This window comes from Vicugna pacos, chromosome 5, assembly GCF_048564905.1.
Source record: "Vicugna pacos chromosome 5, VicPac4, whole genome shotgun sequence".
Classification (NCBI taxonomy): Eukaryota; Metazoa; Chordata; class Mammalia; order Artiodactyla; family Camelidae; genus Vicugna; species Vicugna pacos.
This window is the reverse complement of record NC_132991.1, coordinates 13,583,001-13,602,432: the sequence shown is the minus strand read 5'-3', so window position 1 is coordinate 13,602,432 and position 19,432 is coordinate 13,583,001. Positions and strand designations below refer to the sequence as shown.

The window sequence follows — 19,432 nt, the reverse complement described above, 5'->3', positions numbered from 1 at the left end:
AGTTTAAGTACAATTTCTGTTTCTTTTTAAGTTCCTATTAGATGGAAACAGGACTAAGTTACCAAGCACTATATTTGAAAGCTTTCTTAAACTTCATATATGATATCATCTTCAAACTACTTTCAGATCATTGTCACATATTTGATATATTGTAATACCACATATTTGGTATTACAATATATCAAAGTATGCTAAAAATCTCAAGTTAATCAGAGTTCAGGGTTTACATATCTGCCTAACCCAAATGAAAAGCCTTAAGAATCAACAAAACAAAAAAGTCTATGAACAACCAGACATTCCAAAGTCTCTTGAATAAGCAAAATCCCCTAGATTCTCACGTAGAACTCACGTATTTCTACCTGGGATATGCATCTCCTAAGTGTGGATGTCCATTAGATAACAATGCCTTTAATTAGCATAATATTCTACTTTCTAAAACAGTTTTACAAATTTAGATCATTCACGTTCATATATTTGTTCAACAAATATTTATGAGCTCCTTCTATGTACAAGCCACTACTCTATGCAATGAGTACACAGAAGTTAAAACACAACACACAACTCCCGCTGTAACTCTATTAAGTGGTAAGTACGTGGGGTGGAAGGTGCACAGGAGAGGCCATCAGAAGAGAGAAGAAATACAAATGCTGAAACTAGCCAAAGGTCAATAAACTCATAACTAATAAATCACAGGGTAATAAACAGTACATACCACAACCACAGGAACTCTGAGAGAACTGTTCCAATAAGGCCATTAATGATAATGCACATTAGTACCACTTTATTGGGAAACTCAAAGTCCTCAAATCCAGTATAATGAAGTAAAAAGAAACCTGGCCATAAGAGCAGCAGATTAAAGAGACCCACAAAACCTGAATATATATAAAAGAGACAAAAGTTAGTAACTGTGATTTATCTCAATTTTCTAAACTTATAACTCTATAATCAGAAAACATTAGATTTTGCACAAAAGGCTTCAACAGGTTTCCTTAAATGGAATGTCTGTTCCTTTGTTTTTAAGTAAGTCCTGTGGAGAGATCAACATGAGAAAAAACTTCTATCAAGCAACTGGTGATCACTGAGTCTTTGAGGTTCAATTATCCCCACTGCATGGAGTAACTATTGCAGAATAAACCATTTACAACAATTCAAAAAGAGTGGTTGTTAGACTTAATGATATAGTATTCTAGAACTTGAAGGAATAACTGGTGTGTGTATGTTGTATATTCAGCCTAAATTATTAAGAGGAACTAGAAGGTTTACTCTCTGATTCAACTAATATGTATGTTTAAAGCACCCATGCTATGCTGGGAACAATGGAGAAGGGTTCCAAAAATAAGGTAAAATTACTGGTTCTTGCCTTCCCAGAGCTTATAAGCTAGTTTGTGAGATTATATACATACACGTAGCTATTTAAGTCTGAACTAAGCATGGACTGACTATGTGTGAAGGAAGGCTATAACATTTAGTGGGTAGTGTGTGCTCTGACTGGCTTGGGTTCCAATCCCAGCTTTACCATTCACCAGTACTATAATCTTTAGGTAAACTTTAGGCAAGATGCAGAACCTCTTTTAAACTTCAGTTTTCCAATCTATAGGTGTACAATACGATTTAATTAGGTTACTAGGAAGATTAGGTGAACATACAAAATACAGCACGGTACCTGGCAAAGAGCAAACAGTTAATAAAGGCTAGCTATGGATTATTATAGAAATGAAGCTTTAGAGGACTACATACATGTGAATGTAAAGAAAAGATAAACTTTTATAGTAATTTTTATTGGACTTTCTATATAGTTTAACATCACAGTTCTACTAGGAGATCCAGCGCTAACTACGGAGCTTCCTTAAAAGAAAATTAAATTACAGTAGATAAGTATTTTATAATTGCTGCTAAATACTAAATATGTATTTAGGGTGCCTAGTTAAATCTTGATAGGACTGGAGTGCACACTCTCAATCTGCTGCTTAAGACACACAGCACGTTCTTTCTCTGAAGTCTTTAGAGAGCAACCAAATTTGCCTTTCCCAGGAAGTTCCCCCAACTCCCCACTCCACAGCCTCTGCAGCCAACAACTGATAGATGGGGGATTCACAGGGCCAGCCCTCAAATCCTAATGGCTCCAGGACAGGACAGCTCTGAGGAGTGCCTAGACATATGACCGGCTCCTGCTCCCGCTATGCTCCCTGCCCTGGCACCTGCAACAAAATGGGCCAAACCCCAACTGTAGCTGAGATCACGTGGTTCTCTTCCCTGCTCTATCCTGCTTCTCTTACTGCCAGTCTTTCCTGGGGAGCACCCCCTCAATGCATCTCCCACACCAAATCCCCGTCTCACACCCTGCTTCTACGAAAACCAACTTAAGACGCCTGGTGATAAAAATTTTTTAAAAACAAAACAACACACAGAAGGCTTGCATAACATTAAAAAGTTGTTCTAATTAAAACACCAAAATTTGGCATTATCAAGAACCAAATCTCTTTTCTGTTCCCTGAACTATCAAGTCTATGAGATCCCACACAAATTAACAACCTTTGGATCTAGAGATAAAAAGTCCAAATCATTTCACCTGTTCTCCAGACCCTCCAGAATGCAGCCCACATACCTTCCTATTCCTCCCTAAGGTCAACGCTCCAGCACAATCACACGGATGTACTCACTGTTCCTGCTCTGCCCCACTCACTCCCCCATGCCCACAGGCCCCTTCACATCCCAAGCCTGTCTGTTCTAAAGCCCAGGTCAAATCCATATTGCTTTACATATCATGTCACATATGAAGAAGATCAATCAAGCTATGTGTCTATGTGAACTCCTTTCCAATAAAAATTAGCAATTTTTCCTGAAGGTTGTCAATCTTAAAAAAGAATACTGAAAAAATATTAGTATTTCATTCCATTCCAGATGGAATTTTTTCTAGGACTCTAAAATAAGACATCATTAAAATTATTTCCATATTTAAGGTGTATTTGTTGAATTCTGTACTTGAAAGGAACTTAAGTGATCACCCCATCTGGTGGCTTTTCAAAGGTTTTATTTTTGTTAATCTTTAGGTGCAGATATCTAAACTATTTTTAGTAGAAAAATCTCCTCTACAAATTAAATTATAACAAGAAAAATCTTTTCTACAAATTAAATTATAATGCAAAGCAAAACAATAACAAAGCTGAACTGCTCCAGCAGAAGCAGCAAAGGAGTCTGAGAACCAGACTCAAACATGCAAATCCATCTCCTTCCAGTCTTCCCAGGATCCTCCGTAAATCAGTTTGGAACCTACTAATCTAGTCCAACCTTCTCGTTTTCAAATGAGTATAAGATAATGAAGTTGTAACAGCTAGAGTCCAGGTCTTCTGTTTCCCTGTAGGCTGTACTTTGAATTCTCATCACCAGGCTTCTTTATCTATTGATATTCAGGTATCTTATGGAAGATAATATGCTCTTCTTTTGCAATCTTAGATATCACAAGTTCTTACTGAGCTGATTTCAGGTAAAGGAGGATTCATAAAACCGATCAGGTATTCACCAAAATTAAGAATTGATGCCAGAAAATGTAACTGGATATTTTAAACATCTACGTCATAAAAGAGTCTGAATTTTAAAGATAAAGTGCAAGTGGAAAACTTTAAGTCACCTAAAATTTTCAATAAAAATAAGTACACAGACTGGAACAGCATTACACATACCATTTTGGTATGTATAATGCTTCAATCCTATGCTTCTAACAATTCAAAAATGGCAAAATGTATAGTACAACAGGTATACTCTCACACGCTTCTAACAGCACAACCTGTCATATCAATGAAGAAGATACCCGATTCATGGGCTGAAGACATTAATTCGAAAAAGGTGTTAGAAGGAATTTCTTTCTTTACTCCATACTGAGGGAATGAGTCTTTCCTCACAGGTGCACAACTGTGCAGAACAAGGTAAAAGAAAAACACTGAGATTGGATTTTACATAATCTTTAAAATCTAATGGTTTTATAACTGAATCACTATGCTGTACAGCAGAAACTAATACAATATTATAAATCAACTATACCTCAATTTTAAAAATGTTAAAAAAATCATATTGGGGGAGTAGGGAGGGAGACTTAATCCCTATTTCCTCAAAAAAGCAAAAATGAAACCCTACGTTAATCAATCACAGTAAAGAGCCTTACAAGTTAAATGTATTCTTACCAAAAAACATTGGAATATCCAACTTATCTTCTCTGTCTACTTTTCTCTTAATCATAACAATATAGACAGCATAGAGCATGGCTCCAACAAGAGACCAAATGGAACCTGTGTAAAAATCAATATAATTTAAAGCATTTGTTCATTAACTCATTCAACACACGTTTCTTTAAAATGTGACAGTCAGATCCTATTTCAAGAAATGAATATTCAGATATGAAAAGATAAAGTATAACCCACCTAATCCATATCCTCTAGGAGTACAGGAAGGATTTTAAAGTATAAACAAATTAACGCAAAAACATTCACCTCAATGATCTAATCAATCCCTGCACGTTGTAGTACCAAAGCTCATACAAAGTTAACACTTTGGTACTGAATTTTGAAATGCCTTCCCGTACATAAACAATTTTGACACAGCCACCTTAACATTGCTTCTTTCCTCTCCGAGCTGTTGTCTATATTCTCCCCACTGCCATGTTCAAGTCCCTGTTATAGTGCCACCTCTGCCACCAAGTATCCTCTTTCTACTCCACTGAATTTCCATCCTCCTTGTCTTCTATTTTAGATAAGTTAATACTTACTATAGTCAAATATGGCATTATTTTATTCTCCAGGGGCTTCATTTTGTCAACTGCATAACTGATTAAAATGAAGAACCCCTTGACAAATGCAAACACATAATTTATACTTTTTAATGTTCTAAAATATCTAATATAAATGTAGGGCTCACAGTACACGCATAATAAATATTGATCCTCTTTAATACATTAACTTGTTCTCAAAAACAGTTAATTAAGTAAGCCTTTAAAAACAGCTATATAAGGTGCTATCTGCCAAGTGACCATATTCAATACATTAATCAATTATCCAAAAATCCAATGTCTCATTAAAACTATTAATTATTACTATTATTATTACTATTAGACTTTTTTTTTTTTAAAGCAAAGGGAAAGCCAGTCAACAAAATCTCACCCACATGACAAACATGTATAGTTCTACACGTACAAAGCTGCCCTGGGTGAGAAAGAAGTGAGGCAGTTCATGATACAGCTCTCTGGGCAGTAAACAGGAATACTTTAGAAAGCACTGTTCTACTCAAGAAGCTTTAAATATCTAAATAAAGTATCCAGAGGGAAATCAACTAAGCTGGATTATGATTACCTTTCTTTTGTAAATCTAAACAATGGATCAAAAACTGTTTACCACAGTAGTAACTGTTTCAGGTAAGAATCAAAAGTAAATGACATAAAAAGGAATTTAAAAATGCCATCTGCAGCAACATGGATGGACTTAGAAATTGTCATTCTAAGTGAAGTAAGCCAGAAAGAGAAAGAAAAATACCATATATCACTCACATGTAGAATCTTAAAAAAAGGGGGGGGAGGGGGCACTACGAACTCAGCTACAAAACAGAAACAGACTCCCAGACATAGTAAACAATTTTATGGTTACTGGGGAAAGGGGGTGGGAAGGGATAAATATGGGATTTTGAGATTTATAAATGTTAGCCATTATATATAAAAATAGATTAAAAAAAATTTCTTCTGTATAGCACAGGGAACTATATTCAATATCTTGTAGTAACCTTTAATGAAAAAATATGTCAATACAAATATCTGTATATATATGCATGACTGGGACACTGTGCTGTACATCAGAAACTGACACACTGTAATTGATGTACTTCAATCAATCAATCAATTTAAAAAATTTAAAAGAAAAAGTAAATGACAAAATTAGCAAGTACAAGCATGATGGACAGGATATTTGTACAGTCTCAGTATCTCTTACAAGATGCCTATTACTTATAAAGGGAAAAATTAGTAACCACTCTGGAGCAACTTGACAGAGACCACTTTAAAATTAACATCACACATAAGGGGACAAATCAACTTCATGTGCCTTCTGATATGAGGTACTTATGAGGATGCAATATCACTTCCATGGAATTCTTACCAAAAATGTACAAGCTCAAATCAACCATGAGGAAATATCAGACAAACTCAAATTGAAGGACTTTCTACAAAATAAGTGGACAGTATCCTCCAAAAATATTAAAGTTATGAAAGATTAAAAACAAAAATGCAGGACAGTTCTAGTTTAAAGAAAACTATGGAGACATGACAACAAAATGAACAACTGATCTTATACCAGAGAAAGAACATTAGTGGAAAAAACTGGAGAATTTGAAGAGGATCTACAGACTAAATAAAAAATATTTATCAATAAATCAACGTTAACTCCTGATCTTTAAACCTGTACTGTAGTTATGTACGTAGTAAACGGTTAAAGGGAATCCGGGTGAAGGCTATCTGAGAGTTCTGTGAACTATTTTTTAATTTTTTTTACCTTATTTCCAAAGGAGAAGTTTTTTTAGAAAGGCCTTGTCAGTGCCCGTGTGTGTGTGTGTGTGTGTGTGTGTGTGTGTGTGTATGTGAGAATGCCTGCCTGTGCGTGTACATGCACACACGTGATGATGTGCACAGAACTTTCCTGGACACTCTCACAGAAAAAATGCGGAGTCAGATACTTACCAATTGTGTCTCTTCCAGCAGATTTTTCAGACCCTGACAGGTTTACCAGCACAACACCTCCGATGCTAGGAGAACAACAGTCATTACTGATGAGCAAAATAATAAATTTCTTAAAGAGACTAATCTTAAAGACAAAAATTATTTACAAATAATGAAGACTAATCTCAACTCTGGGTAAAACTATCAAAGAATTAATGATTTGATTAATAATATCCTATAATATTATCAATATAGTGTAAGTGTTCTATTAACTCGTTTAATCCACATAAAATGCCCAGTATTACCTTATAAGAAAGGTATTATTATTATTATTATTATTATTATTATTATTATTATTATTACCATTCCCATTTTACACATGCGAAAACTAATGCACAAAGAAATGAAGTACTTTGACTAAAATCACACAACTGGGATTGAAACACAGGCAGTCTACTTCCAGAGTCCAGTGTTCTTATGTGCTATGCTATCTTCTGCCTTTCAGTCAGGAAAAAATTAACCAACTTGATATCCCTCTTCCAATCTTTTTTGGAAATACATATATATATAAAATCCATATAAACCTAACAATGGCACTAACTCTTACTTATTGGTAAAATAGAAATTAACAGTAAAACTATCCTTACATATTTAAATAATTAAGTTAATCCCATTACTTTAATGGATAAATATAAGACTGAATTAAAGATGTAGAGAAATCAGAGATCATTCCTTCATTATCGTTGCTTATTGAGCTAAACTCTGGGTTAAGCGATGAACAAGAGATGTGGTTCCTGTCTTCACTGTCGTTCTATGTCTATGCATCTTCTACTTTTACTAAGACAATGCAAAGAAAAGTTAGAAATAGGCATGAATTTTGAACAAAGTTGGATAAGCCTCATTATTTCCCTAAGAAAAATATACTGTATTTCCCTAATGTAGAAATAAATATGTTTGGCTAAAACATGGGCCAATCATGCAAAAGAATAAATTCCTATAAAGCCCAAATGGTAAATTAGTTGGTTCAAACAGACTGTCCAGAGAAACTACCATGGTCAATTTACCCTTACATTTAAAAAGACATGTGACAGCCAAGGGTCAGGCTCTATAATACTGACTTTTTATATACATCCCTCCAAATTTTAGAATGAGACTGCAAAGTGGATGATACTATTATCATTCTGTCATCCAGGAAATCCTCTCAGAGAGTTCAAGGGAAGTACCCAAGGGCAAAGAGCAGGGCTCTGATTCAAACCCAGTTCTGCTGGCTCAGAAACACTAATCTTTCCCATAAATCATTCTGCTACCTTTTCTGATTTCTGATTTTCTCTCACAAAAACAAGAGCTTCATTAAATCAACACATCCTTTTTGAGTACTGACTGTGAATGAACCCCTATGCTAGACCTTTGGTGACACAAAGAAGTATAAACAAGGCTTTTTGGCCTTCGAGGGTTTACACTCTCGTAGGGAAGACAAGAAAAACATACACAAAGTTAAATAAAAATAAAGGATTTCAATATAATTGATAATACTTACATATGGTATTATAAATACAGTAATACAAAAGTGCCAGATGACTTGTACAGAAAATAACCGTAAGACTGAGGCTGAGACAATCAGAAAAGACTGCATGTTAAATTTCTAGAAGTGGGAGAAAGAAAAACTAAAACCTAAACAAAAGAGGGAACTTGTTTTAGGAAAAGGAAACAGAAACTTGGGAGGTTATGAAGATTAAAGTGTCACATGCAGTTAAATGTGAACATCAGTACAACACTTAGTAAGTCCACAGTCCCCTGAATGGGAACCAAAGCTGCTTTGGGGTCCTCCCTCCAATTACCCTCCCAGGAAGGATTCAAAAACTAGCCAAGGATGTGATGCAGGGCTGAGTAGCATGATGTCCATTTAAAACTTTCTTTTACCTTATCTCTCTTTGCCAATACAATATATTATAAAGTATCCTCTATCACTACCAAAAATGTTTTAAACATCACATTTTTAAGCAGAGTAAACTAGCTATTACACTATATTCTTACCTTAAAATTACAGCTAGTAGTTTAGAAAGAGTAAACCTATCTCCACTGTTACTTGGAAACAATGCAGCAAGGATTAAGGTAAAAAGTCCTATGGAGAGAAAAGGATGAAAAAAAAAGATACATTAGCTTAAAGACTGTCAAAATTATTTACTACCAACTTGATTATTTACATAAGTAAATCACATACCTAACTTTTAAACTCATTTTTGTCATTTTTAAATTACTAAGAATAAGACTGCAGATACTAAGGCTGAAATGTTCGAAGATCATACACAAACACAGCCTTTAAACGAAACCATGTTTATTTCAACCATACAGATCACATATAGTCCTATTTATTTTCAAACTAGTAAGAAAGTTAAACTGAGCACTCAGAGTAACTATGACTTCATCATAATGAAGCATGTGTGCTAAAGTTATTTTTACAGCTTCAAAACTACTTCTTTTATCTTCCAGATTTGGAAGGTGATTCAATTTTAAAAATAAAACACCTTACATAGGGCAAATTATAGTTCTGAAATAATTACATTGGCAATTACATTTAGCCAAAGGATTGAGGAAAAGATCTATATAAAGAACACGCGAAAGGAAAGACAGCTACAATACAAAGAGTGAGCCTATAAACTTTAATATAATGTTGCATTAAAAAAACTGAAAAGTACTGGAAGGAATACAAATAGCAGGTAAAGCTGTAAAGATCAAGTAGTAATTGTAATACATGAATATATATTAGAAAGAATGAAATGACATATAAGAAGCTAAAAATGCATGCATATGTATACATATAAATCAGAAATAGATCTCGATTTATAATACAGATTTTGAAGACAAATTTCTTACCAGAAGTTGAGGACAAAATATTAACTATAGCAACCTGTGTGTCTGAAAGTGCTTCTTGATATGACAAGTTTGCCAAAAACCACTAAAGAAACAGAAAATAAAGTGAAACTTAATGAATGACATGTTTGTATCTGTTATTATAATTTATAGTCCCCTCCTTTTCTTTTCCCCCTAAACACTGTTATCATAATAAGTTTTAAAATCTGCTTTGGATTGAAAAATCACGGCCCAAAAAGAGGACAAACATTTATATCAGACCTAAGATCACCGTTACCCAATTTCCCTTATGAAATTAATAATAGTTGGTTAAAAATTAGCACTGTTTAGGTTTTTATTAAAATGAGGGTTAATTTAATATCAAATCAACTTTGAAATCTGCTTTATCCAAGCACTGATAGCACTCTATTAAGTTTATCTAAATCAAGTTTAAGTCGGGGGAAATTCTCAAACATTAAAATATATGTACGGATGAATATAGCATGACAAGAAATCAACTGACAAAGGTGATGCTTAAGGGGACAGATGGAACTAGCCAGACTGACAGACAGAAGGCCAAGTTCACTTTGGAAATTTTAAAATGTGCAAGAAAACTGGATGTTTCTCTGATTCTGTTTGGAGACATAACACAAAGAGTTCTCATAACTCTGGATATAATAAAAGGAAGTCTTCCAGTTATGAGGATTTTTTTTCTTCTTTCTTCCCTTTTGCTCATCTAAGCTAGGATATTCTTATATTCCCAACCCTGTGCCTACCATGATTTAGAGAATAAGAAATGAAACCTCTTTTGAGGAAGTGTGGGGTGTATGTGTATGTGTGTGTGTGTGTGTACATCCAAAGTTCATTTATTTTCACTGCTATCAGATATTCTAATGGGTACTACCACAACTCATCCACTTTTCTGTTGAGGGACACTTTTTGACTATTTCAAACAATGCTATCAAGATCATTCTATTATACGCCTCCTGGGGCATATGTACATGAATGTCATTAATGCAGTATATATACTAAGCAGCAGATTGCTGGGTCAAAGTAAATTAAATGCCTGTCTAACTGTTTTTGCCAACTCTGTTACTAAAGAAGATTGACTAGATAATCATATTTCACTGAAGAATGATTTGTTTCCATTAAGAGAGGAATCTCTCTTGATCTTCCTCGGAACCTATAGTTAAGTAATCGGTATAATTATCAGCATTTATATTTCAAAGAAGCAGTACAGGCACAAGATCTTCGAGCACTGCTAGAAGGTAGCAGACAGCTGAGAGTCTAGAAGTCTCCATTCAGTCACGCTATACTCAAAGCTAAAGCCAGAGTGAAACTACAGCAAAGTGATTCTGATTCTGTCTGTAGTCCTCAGACTTTCTAATTTCACTTGAATATCTAAATAAGAAAATGAGGTTAGCAATTGGCAAGATGGGCAATATCAATATATATGGCGACAGGCGCCACAGTCTGCTTGTAGTTGAAGTGCTAGGGAAAAAAGCAGAAGACTCTGCCCTTAATTACCTTTTGGAGATTTTTCTGCAAAATTAGATAATGCTTATCATGTAATAATTAGCTTTCTTGACCCTCTTGCCTTATCACTTGAACATAAATACTGTGCTCATTTTTGAAACAGTCTCACTGATCTCTGATCGTGCAAGATAAAGAAATGAAAATAGATCACTTAGATGGTCAGCAATCAAAGAGCATGAGAACACATCACCAGTGAGCTCTTTCCAGAAAAACGTTCCCATTTTCCAGCTCCCCTTAAAATCCAGTCTCTGGCTCTCAAACCCATGGGATTCTTACCACAAATGAAAATCCATCTCAATTACCCTTCAATAAAAAGTATCTTTACGATGTTTCCTTTCATTATTCCAGAGTTGAGAATAATCATGTTCCAACAATTAAGCTATCACAAATAATTTATATAATACTTCATTATTTCATGACTGGTAATCCATTTTAAAATTATCATAAAAGGTATTGTTTGTAAAGCCTCTATGACCTAAATTATATTTTACCAAAAAAATTAAAACACCATAAGCCCTAAAGAGACAAAAGAATTAAAGGAGGACTAATAAATACAATACATTATTTCCTTTTAACCTTAACTGTCCAAAACATTAGCCACTAGTCACATGTAACTACTAAGCAACTGAAATGCGGCTAGTCTGAATTGAAATGTTTAGAAATTGAAATTGAAATGAAAACTGAAAATGAAATAGAAAGAGATTGAAATGAAATAGTAATTGAAATGTTTTTGTGCTGAACACCAGAAACTGACACATTGTGACTGACTATACTTCTATAAAAAAATAAAAAATAAATATACAAATAAACTGAAATGTTTAGAAGATTTTAGTACAAAAAAAGAATGTAAACTATCTCAGCAATAATTTTTATACTGATAATATGTTGAAGTATTTTACATATAGTGGGTTAAATAAAAATATAGTATAAAACTAACTTGTTTCTCTCTTTTTCTTAATGTGACTACTAGAAAATTTTAAACTACGGCTTCCACACACATTCGGATCCCACAATGGAACATGTGGAGAGGCGTTCATTCATCTAGCATGAAGAGCATGGGTACATCTAGAAACACTGAAATTCATTTTTTAAATTGTAAATCAGAGTTTTCAATAACTCAGACACGTTACCTAACCCCAGCTTAGCCCAAAATAATATTTTATTTGCTATATGAATATTCCATATGAAACTTTAAGCATATTTTTTGTTTTTATATTAAAATAACTGAAAAGCTATAAACAATATTACATGAAATTCTGAAAAAAGTTTACTATGAGTACTTGCTAAAATATTTGACCACATTTATATGAAAATATATATTTAATATAAAACTGCAAAAACACTTATTTGAAGAAATAAATACATACTGTAAACTCTTATCTGGATATTACTAGTGCTTGTATATATTATAGTGTAAAATAACAATTCGTTATTCTGATCATGAGGCAATGCCAATTTCTAAAAAAAAAACACACACACACATATATATATGAGTAGTCACAGTGCTACAGTATTTACTAAATTCTTTCAGGTATGACTAGTATTTACTAACTTTAATTCCCGAGTGATGGCAGATAACAAAGTTTAAAGTCAGGATTAAGCAACCTAATAGTCTTATACTTAAATAGTATATTGCTGATATGTATACTGTCTTAAAATTCAAATTCCAAACATATAATAAAGAGAAGACTTACCACAAAGCAAAAAAAAAAGCTAATTTTTGCTACTTGAGTTGCAGTAAGTTTCCCCACAGTTTTGAGTAAGGATTCTTGCTCCTTCACAGTAGGATAGGACATGCGAGACAACTTAGCTTCCAACGCATGGCTTGATGGAAGCTGTCGAATCTCCATGATATTACTGAACCTGACACGAGATTTCTTGGGAGCTTAAAAGAAAAAGCATAGTACAAAATCATTAAGCAGTTCCCCCTTCATCCAACAAGTTATACATTTTAACTTACTGATAAATGCGTATTATTTAATCCATCTATGATTACACTTGAACAGTCAAAAAAAACCAGTTACATTACTACATGGGACAGCTCTGTTCTTTCAAAAGTTTTAACAGGAAAAATGTTTCATTTATAAAAATTTTTAAAGGTTTTAAAATGAGACTGGTATTCAAAGAAAGTTTCTGCAATTATGTACAAACACAACTGCCTGGTTCAGGATTACAGTATAATTATTATTTTAGGATTTATAGTAAAACTTTATTTGAATTTTTCCTCATAGATACCCAATTTATAAGAATTATTTTTCCGGTCAAGCATGTGGAACATTCTTCTATGTCCATTCCTTGCGAGAGAATATTATGGATAAATACTGTGCCTTCTGCTGAAGCTGGCATTATTTACCATATTCACAGAACCAGCAGAATTCCTGTAATTTGCTATCAATGTCTTTAATGGCCTGGCTGAAGAGGATATTGTTTATTTAAATATATATATATAATGAAACCATAGCGATTTCAGGTATTTGGAAGTTATTGCAATTGAATTAATAAAAACTTCTAGTCAGACTTCCAGAGGACTACTGACTGAGCCAATGTCACATGGAACAGAAGAACTGCCAAGTGATCCCAGTCAACCCACAGGATGACTAAGTTTTGGAATGGCTTGAATGAAGCTAAAATGTCCACCCATTTCTAACTTATGAAATTTAAATTTTGCTTACTTTTTTCAGTATCAATGTTTGTGTTCTCAGACTTTTCACTTGGAAGGTCATGAAATTTCACAGGAACATACAGAGGTTCACTCTGGAATGTAGCAAAAACAGAAACCAATATAAACAGCAAGTATAAGAGCTAATGTGCTGGCTAGATTGAAGTGGATGATATTCAGACACAGTAGTTAGAAGAACAGGCTGCCTTCTCAACTCTGTCTCTACACTCAAGACAACTGATACTAGTCTTGCTGAGGTTTAAGATACCAGAGAAAAGAAATGACATTTTCTCCATAAATTTCCCTCTTTATAAATTCTTCACAGCACCTGGTAACCTACCTTGCTTGCACCTGTAGTTCTAAAAGCTGGACAGACAAAAAAACTGTACTGTCAATAAGGTAACCAAGCTAGCACTTCCTAAATTGGTATTCAATTTTAAACTAACTTAAATTTTTTCTCAGATGGAATGTCACATTTGGACAACACATTTTAAAGAAATGCCTTAGTGATGGTCTAAAAAGAATAGATTTTTAAATACGAGCTCTCCAACAAGAAGATAAATGCTTAAATTGACTATGGTTAATTCCTTCATATGCTTCCTTATTATTTGTCTCCTCCCCTTCCCCAGACACACACTCTCACACACTGCAATGCAAGCCATATTTCAAAAGCCTAGAACAAGTGCTTAGCACATACCAAGTGCTCTTAAATATGTATGCAACAAACGAATGAATAATCCGCTTATAGAGTCTCAGAGTCAAGCAAATGTATTTGTTTCTAAGCGATAATAATACAATAATGAACATAAAGTGACAGAGTTGGTAAAGTGACAAAGGACAAAGGATTTTCTTTACTATTTTTAATCTTTAACTTATTTCCTCTTCCTTTCTCTCCCCAGAGGTGGCTGAATTGCTTACTTCTAGGCCCCAGGTACCTCTAAGGAAACAAAGTACCAAATTACAACCCTCATGGAGGGCACCGAACATTAAGATATGTCTATATCTTAATATAGCTGTGGTGCTATCAGAGCTATTTCAGTCCTTCCCGCCACAGTCAACTCCACCCGCACTCTTCCTGAGGAGAAAAGAAATACTTACCAAAGAACTATTCATGGTTGTATCTGTTGTGCAAGCAGCAAAGTAACCTTCAGCATCTGCAAACTACCAATAATGGGACATAAAATCCAATTAAACTCATGTTATAAAGTAGAACTAGTGTGAGTCACAGCTCAAAGGAATAGAACCAGAAATGCGGAGTAGACCTAAAAGAGTATAATCATTAATAATAATGATAATAGTAGCTAATGACAGTATTCAGCTATCCAAGGTAGGTATTATCATCATCATTTTGTTGATAAAGAAACTGAGGCTGAGAGATTTCATCTAAGTAACCCAGTCAGGATTAAAACCCAATTCGGTTAACTGCAAAACTTATGCCCTTTTCACAGTACTATTATAACATTTCAGATCAGTAGAGAGAGGATGGGTGGGTTAGTGAAAAAGACAAATAACATCTTAGTATTATCATGATAATAACATTAACATCAAGAGCCTTCTAAATGTTTTCAGAAACTGGACCACACTTTGAGAACCACTGTGCTAGTGCTGTATAAGGCATGCTTTTTTTTTTTATAACTACAACTACCCTACCATTTATCCCTGCTTAAAGTCTGAAAATGTTAAATAACTTGCTCAAGATCATACAATCAGCAAGTGACGAACAAGATTCAAACACCACAGCCCATGCTCTTAGAGAACCCTTATAAATCAGGAAGAAAGAGTCAATGTAGAAAAATAGACAAGATACAAACAACCCATAAGAGAATTCTACTGTACAACAAATATATGAAAGAGTAACCAAAAACATGCAGATTAAACAAAATACCACTGTCCCCTCATCAAACTGGCAAATATTAGGTTTTGCTCAAAGTTCAATCTCACACACTGCTAACACACAAATTCATGTAGTGTTCCATATTTTCACACATTGTAAACTGACTCTACTTCAATCAAAAGAAAAATGTTCCAGTAATACTAAGTCACATAGAAAGTTGTTTGTGATATACTGTTAAGCACAAAAAGTAAGTTATAACATGGAACATAACGGTACAATTTCATTTTTGTAAAAAGTAAAACAACAATACACACGTAAAAGAATGGCTGTATATATGCCAAAATACTGTCAGTGGTTATTCCTTGAATGGTAGAATTTATTTTCTTTATTTTGTTCCTCTGTATTTTCTAAATTTTCAACAATGCGCATGTATTAATTACACATATAACATATTTCTACATGTAATACTACAATGAATATGTGTTTCTACAATGCATATATATTAATTTTATATAGTAAAAAATATATACACTCATAATTTTGGTAAATTTTTGTGGACATGAATATACATTTCTAGTCTTTAGCTCAAAAAAAAATTACTGAAAAAAATCTAATGAGTACATTTCTCAAGAATTTCTCAAGAATTAGCTAAGATAAGAAATGATATTATTTTACCCCACAAACAGCAGTACCCATAAAAGAAAAGGATTAATAGAGACAGAAATTAAGAGTGGTTACCAGGGACTGGGGAGAAGAAGGGATGGAAGCTATTGTTTAATGGGCACGGAATTTCTGTCTGGGATGATGACAAACTTGTGGAGATGGACAGTGGTGATGGCTCCATGGCAAAGTGCGTGTACTTAATGTCCCTGAACTATACATTAAAAAATGGTTAAAATGGTAATTTTATGCTATATATATTTTATTACAATTAAAAATAGGGGAAAAGAAAAAAACGGTTAAGTGGTAAATTTGATGTTATGTGTATTTTATCACAATTTTAAAAAGAGGGAAAGAGAATAAAAAAAAGAAATAGAAAAGCATTAATATAAGAAACAGAAATTGATAAAACATTGTAAACTAACTGTATCTCAATAAAAAAAAATATACAAAATATAAAAAACAGCTTTATATTCGTCATCCTCAAAAATTCAGTTTCTGTTCTTGCAAGGAAGACACATCACTATATAAACTGCCATTTCTTTCAAAACTTATAAATAAGCATGTTACGTCACATTAATGAAAGATTATAATTTGATTAGCCAAACATCTGAAACATGCCCTGAAATATGGCCCTTTCATTTAAATATATAAAACATATAAAATTTATTTTGCTTCTACAATCACCTTTATAACTAATTAGGTGATCCAGTCTATAAATAACCAAAGACTATAGAGATTCTTATCCCTCACCTTCCATCATCTTCTCCACGTTAATTGATTTGGGCTAGTTCAGTCATTTTTAACGACTCAGAGGATATCAAAAGGTAAGGGAAAGAAAGTGGTTATGTACTTTTGATTTCTCACAAGGTATTCTGATGTCAAGTTGATCGAAAGAATAAATTTTAAAGTTTGGACAAAAAGGTTTTTCTTACATTATGCTATTTTCTTATATTAAAAAAAGGTTTTTCTTATATTATGCTATTTTCACTCATTTAACTGAACTTAATTAATATTTGACTGTCCTTCAAGAAACTATTACATCTTGAAACCGTGACAAAGTTTACCCCCTCTCCAACACACATTTAAAATTTTAAACTTACAAAAGCAGCATGCTTTCCTCGAAATCCTCTTGTACACTGTTGTCTCCATGGCTTCCAAATAATAAAGCCCAAAAGGTACAGAACAAACATAGATGTTTTTGCAAAGGTGCTGAAGAATGGTTTGTTGTACTGAGTAAAAACATACTGTAGAGGAAAAAGTTACATAAGCTATCAGACTATTTTAAACCTCATTAGTCATTTCCACTAAAGTAAGGCCATTTACATGACTTTTAACTCTAGAAGTTCATTTAGAAGAAAAAGATCAAAGGGATTATAAAAATATTTTGAATTCACTTCTAACTATTGTATTTGCCTTGCATACAAAGGATAGTTCCAAACAAAGCAGGAACGACTTGCAAAAAGTTTTGTTCAACATTCACTGAAAACCTACTATGCAACAGTGTTTATACTAGGGGCTAGGGAAAAATAAGACAGACTTTCCTGAGAAATAAATATACATTTGAAGAGTATGCAGAATAATGTGTTAATACCATGATGGGGATACAGGGTACCACAGGAGTACCACAGGGAGACAGACCATTTTGAAAGTAACAGAAGTTTCCTAAAAGAAGCTATTCTTGATCTGTGTCTGAAGGGCTGAATAATAGCTCAAACAAAGGAAAGAGCAAAAAGAAAGGCAATGAAACAGAACAGAGTATGAAGAAAATTCCAAGAAGTTTAATATTATTAGGCAGTTATATAAAAACCTGTAATTGCGTTTAAATTGGAAATATCAGAATGAACTCAGAATGTTTTGTTTCCTATAAACAAACAAATAAATCCAGTTATGTGCACTGAAAAGGCCTAGCAAAAATTATAACCCAGAAGGAATGAGCAGCTCTAGAATCCAGATAGTGAGCTGTATACCATTTTGCACTCAAAAAAACATGGGTCCTTGAAGAAATGGTCAAACCCAAGTATGGGGCAGGAAATACACAAGATGAGACTGGGGTATCTTGTGCCAGAAAGCAAATAAGATGCTAAAGAATAATGGGGTCATACTGAAAAGACACCAGGGCCTTTTTAAAGGGATTCCTACTGGCCAAAGGTAGAACAGTTTAAGCATCCAGAGGGATAATAACTACAGTTGTTTGAATCACATCAAACATAAAAAAATCCATAAATGTGTAATGACACTCAAAAAGTGCTCAATGGCTACTTTGGAAGTTGCTAGGCAACATACTCTGAAATTAATAAAGGAAAAAAATCAAGATTTATTCAACCTTTCCTATATGAACCATGTTTCAGGACACCCAAACAGTAGTTGGGAAAAGTTCTCCTTAAAGAATTCCAGCTAATAAATGCAGAAGGAATGACCCTTAGAAAAATCACCATTTTACAACCCGTAATGAAATACTCTACCTGGGCAATAATCATATAGATATTCAACTACTACCTAAAGACTGATGAGGAACTTACAGTGCTCAAATTGGCATCACCCAAAATTAGATGTGCAGCCATTATGTGCCTCATGCTGTGATGTCAAAGGAAGTACCCAATACCACCAAGGCATTTTTTCCTAAACTGAACCTGAATCAGATCAAGACTCTACATCTACCATTTTAAAGGAAATAAGAGAGAAGAAAGAAACAAGTTAAATGACACCTCAAGGAAGCAATTAGCCTATTTATACAGAATGTGTGCATTATGGACTGAATGTGTCTCCTCAAAATTTATGTTAAGGTGGGGAGGATATAGCTCAGTGGTAGAGTGTATGTTTAGCATGCATGAGACCCTGGGTTCAATCCCCAGTACCCCCATTAAATAAACAAATAAATCTAATTACCCACCCCCCAAAAAAAGACCTGAAAAAAAAATTTTTTTAGTTCATATTTTAAAATCCTAATCCTCAACATGATGGTATGAGGAAGTGATGCCTGTGGGATGGCATGAAGGTGGAAGGTCATGAGGGTGGATCATGAATAAGATTAGTGCCTTATAAAAGAGACCCCAGAGAGCTCTCCTGCCTTGTGAGGACACAGTGAGAAGACTGCTATCTAAGAGACAGGAAAGGGTTCACACCAGACACATCTGCCGGTGCCTTGATCTTGAACTTTCCAGCCTCCAGAACTGTGAGAAATGTTTGTTGTTACAACCAC

The 19,432-nt window shown here is 33.9% G+C and overlaps 1 protein-coding gene across 5 annotated transcripts in view; it reads right to left on the bottom strand.

Annotated features, from left to right (window-relative positions):
- SLC35F5 (solute carrier family 35 member F5) overlaps window positions 1–19,432 on the bottom strand; it is a 32,882-nt gene that overhangs the window by 9,978 nt on the left and 3,472 nt on the right. For 4 of the 5 annotated variants that reach the window (XM_006196104.3, XM_072960856.1, XM_031678644.2 and 1 more), the window contains exons 4-12: window positions 17,334–17,477; window positions 14,835–14,897; window positions 13,750–13,831; window positions 12,772–12,962; window positions 9,566–9,647; window positions 8,726–8,813; window positions 6,713–6,777; window positions 4,179–4,283; window positions 713–872 (exon numbers count right to left, since the gene is read on the bottom strand). In XM_006196104.3, the coding sequence (XP_006196166.2) occupies window positions 713–872; window positions 4,179–4,283; window positions 6,713–6,777; window positions 8,726–8,813; window positions 9,566–9,647; window positions 12,772–12,962; window positions 13,750–13,831; window positions 14,835–14,897; window positions 17,334–17,477 (980 nt within the window). Of the gene's footprint in view, window positions 1–712; window positions 873–4,178; window positions 4,284–6,712; window positions 6,778–8,725; window positions 8,814–9,565; window positions 9,648–12,447; window positions 12,963–13,749; window positions 13,832–14,834; window positions 14,898–17,333; window positions 17,478–19,432 lie in introns of those variants that run through there. The other variant, XM_072960857.1, reaches the window with a different exon arrangement.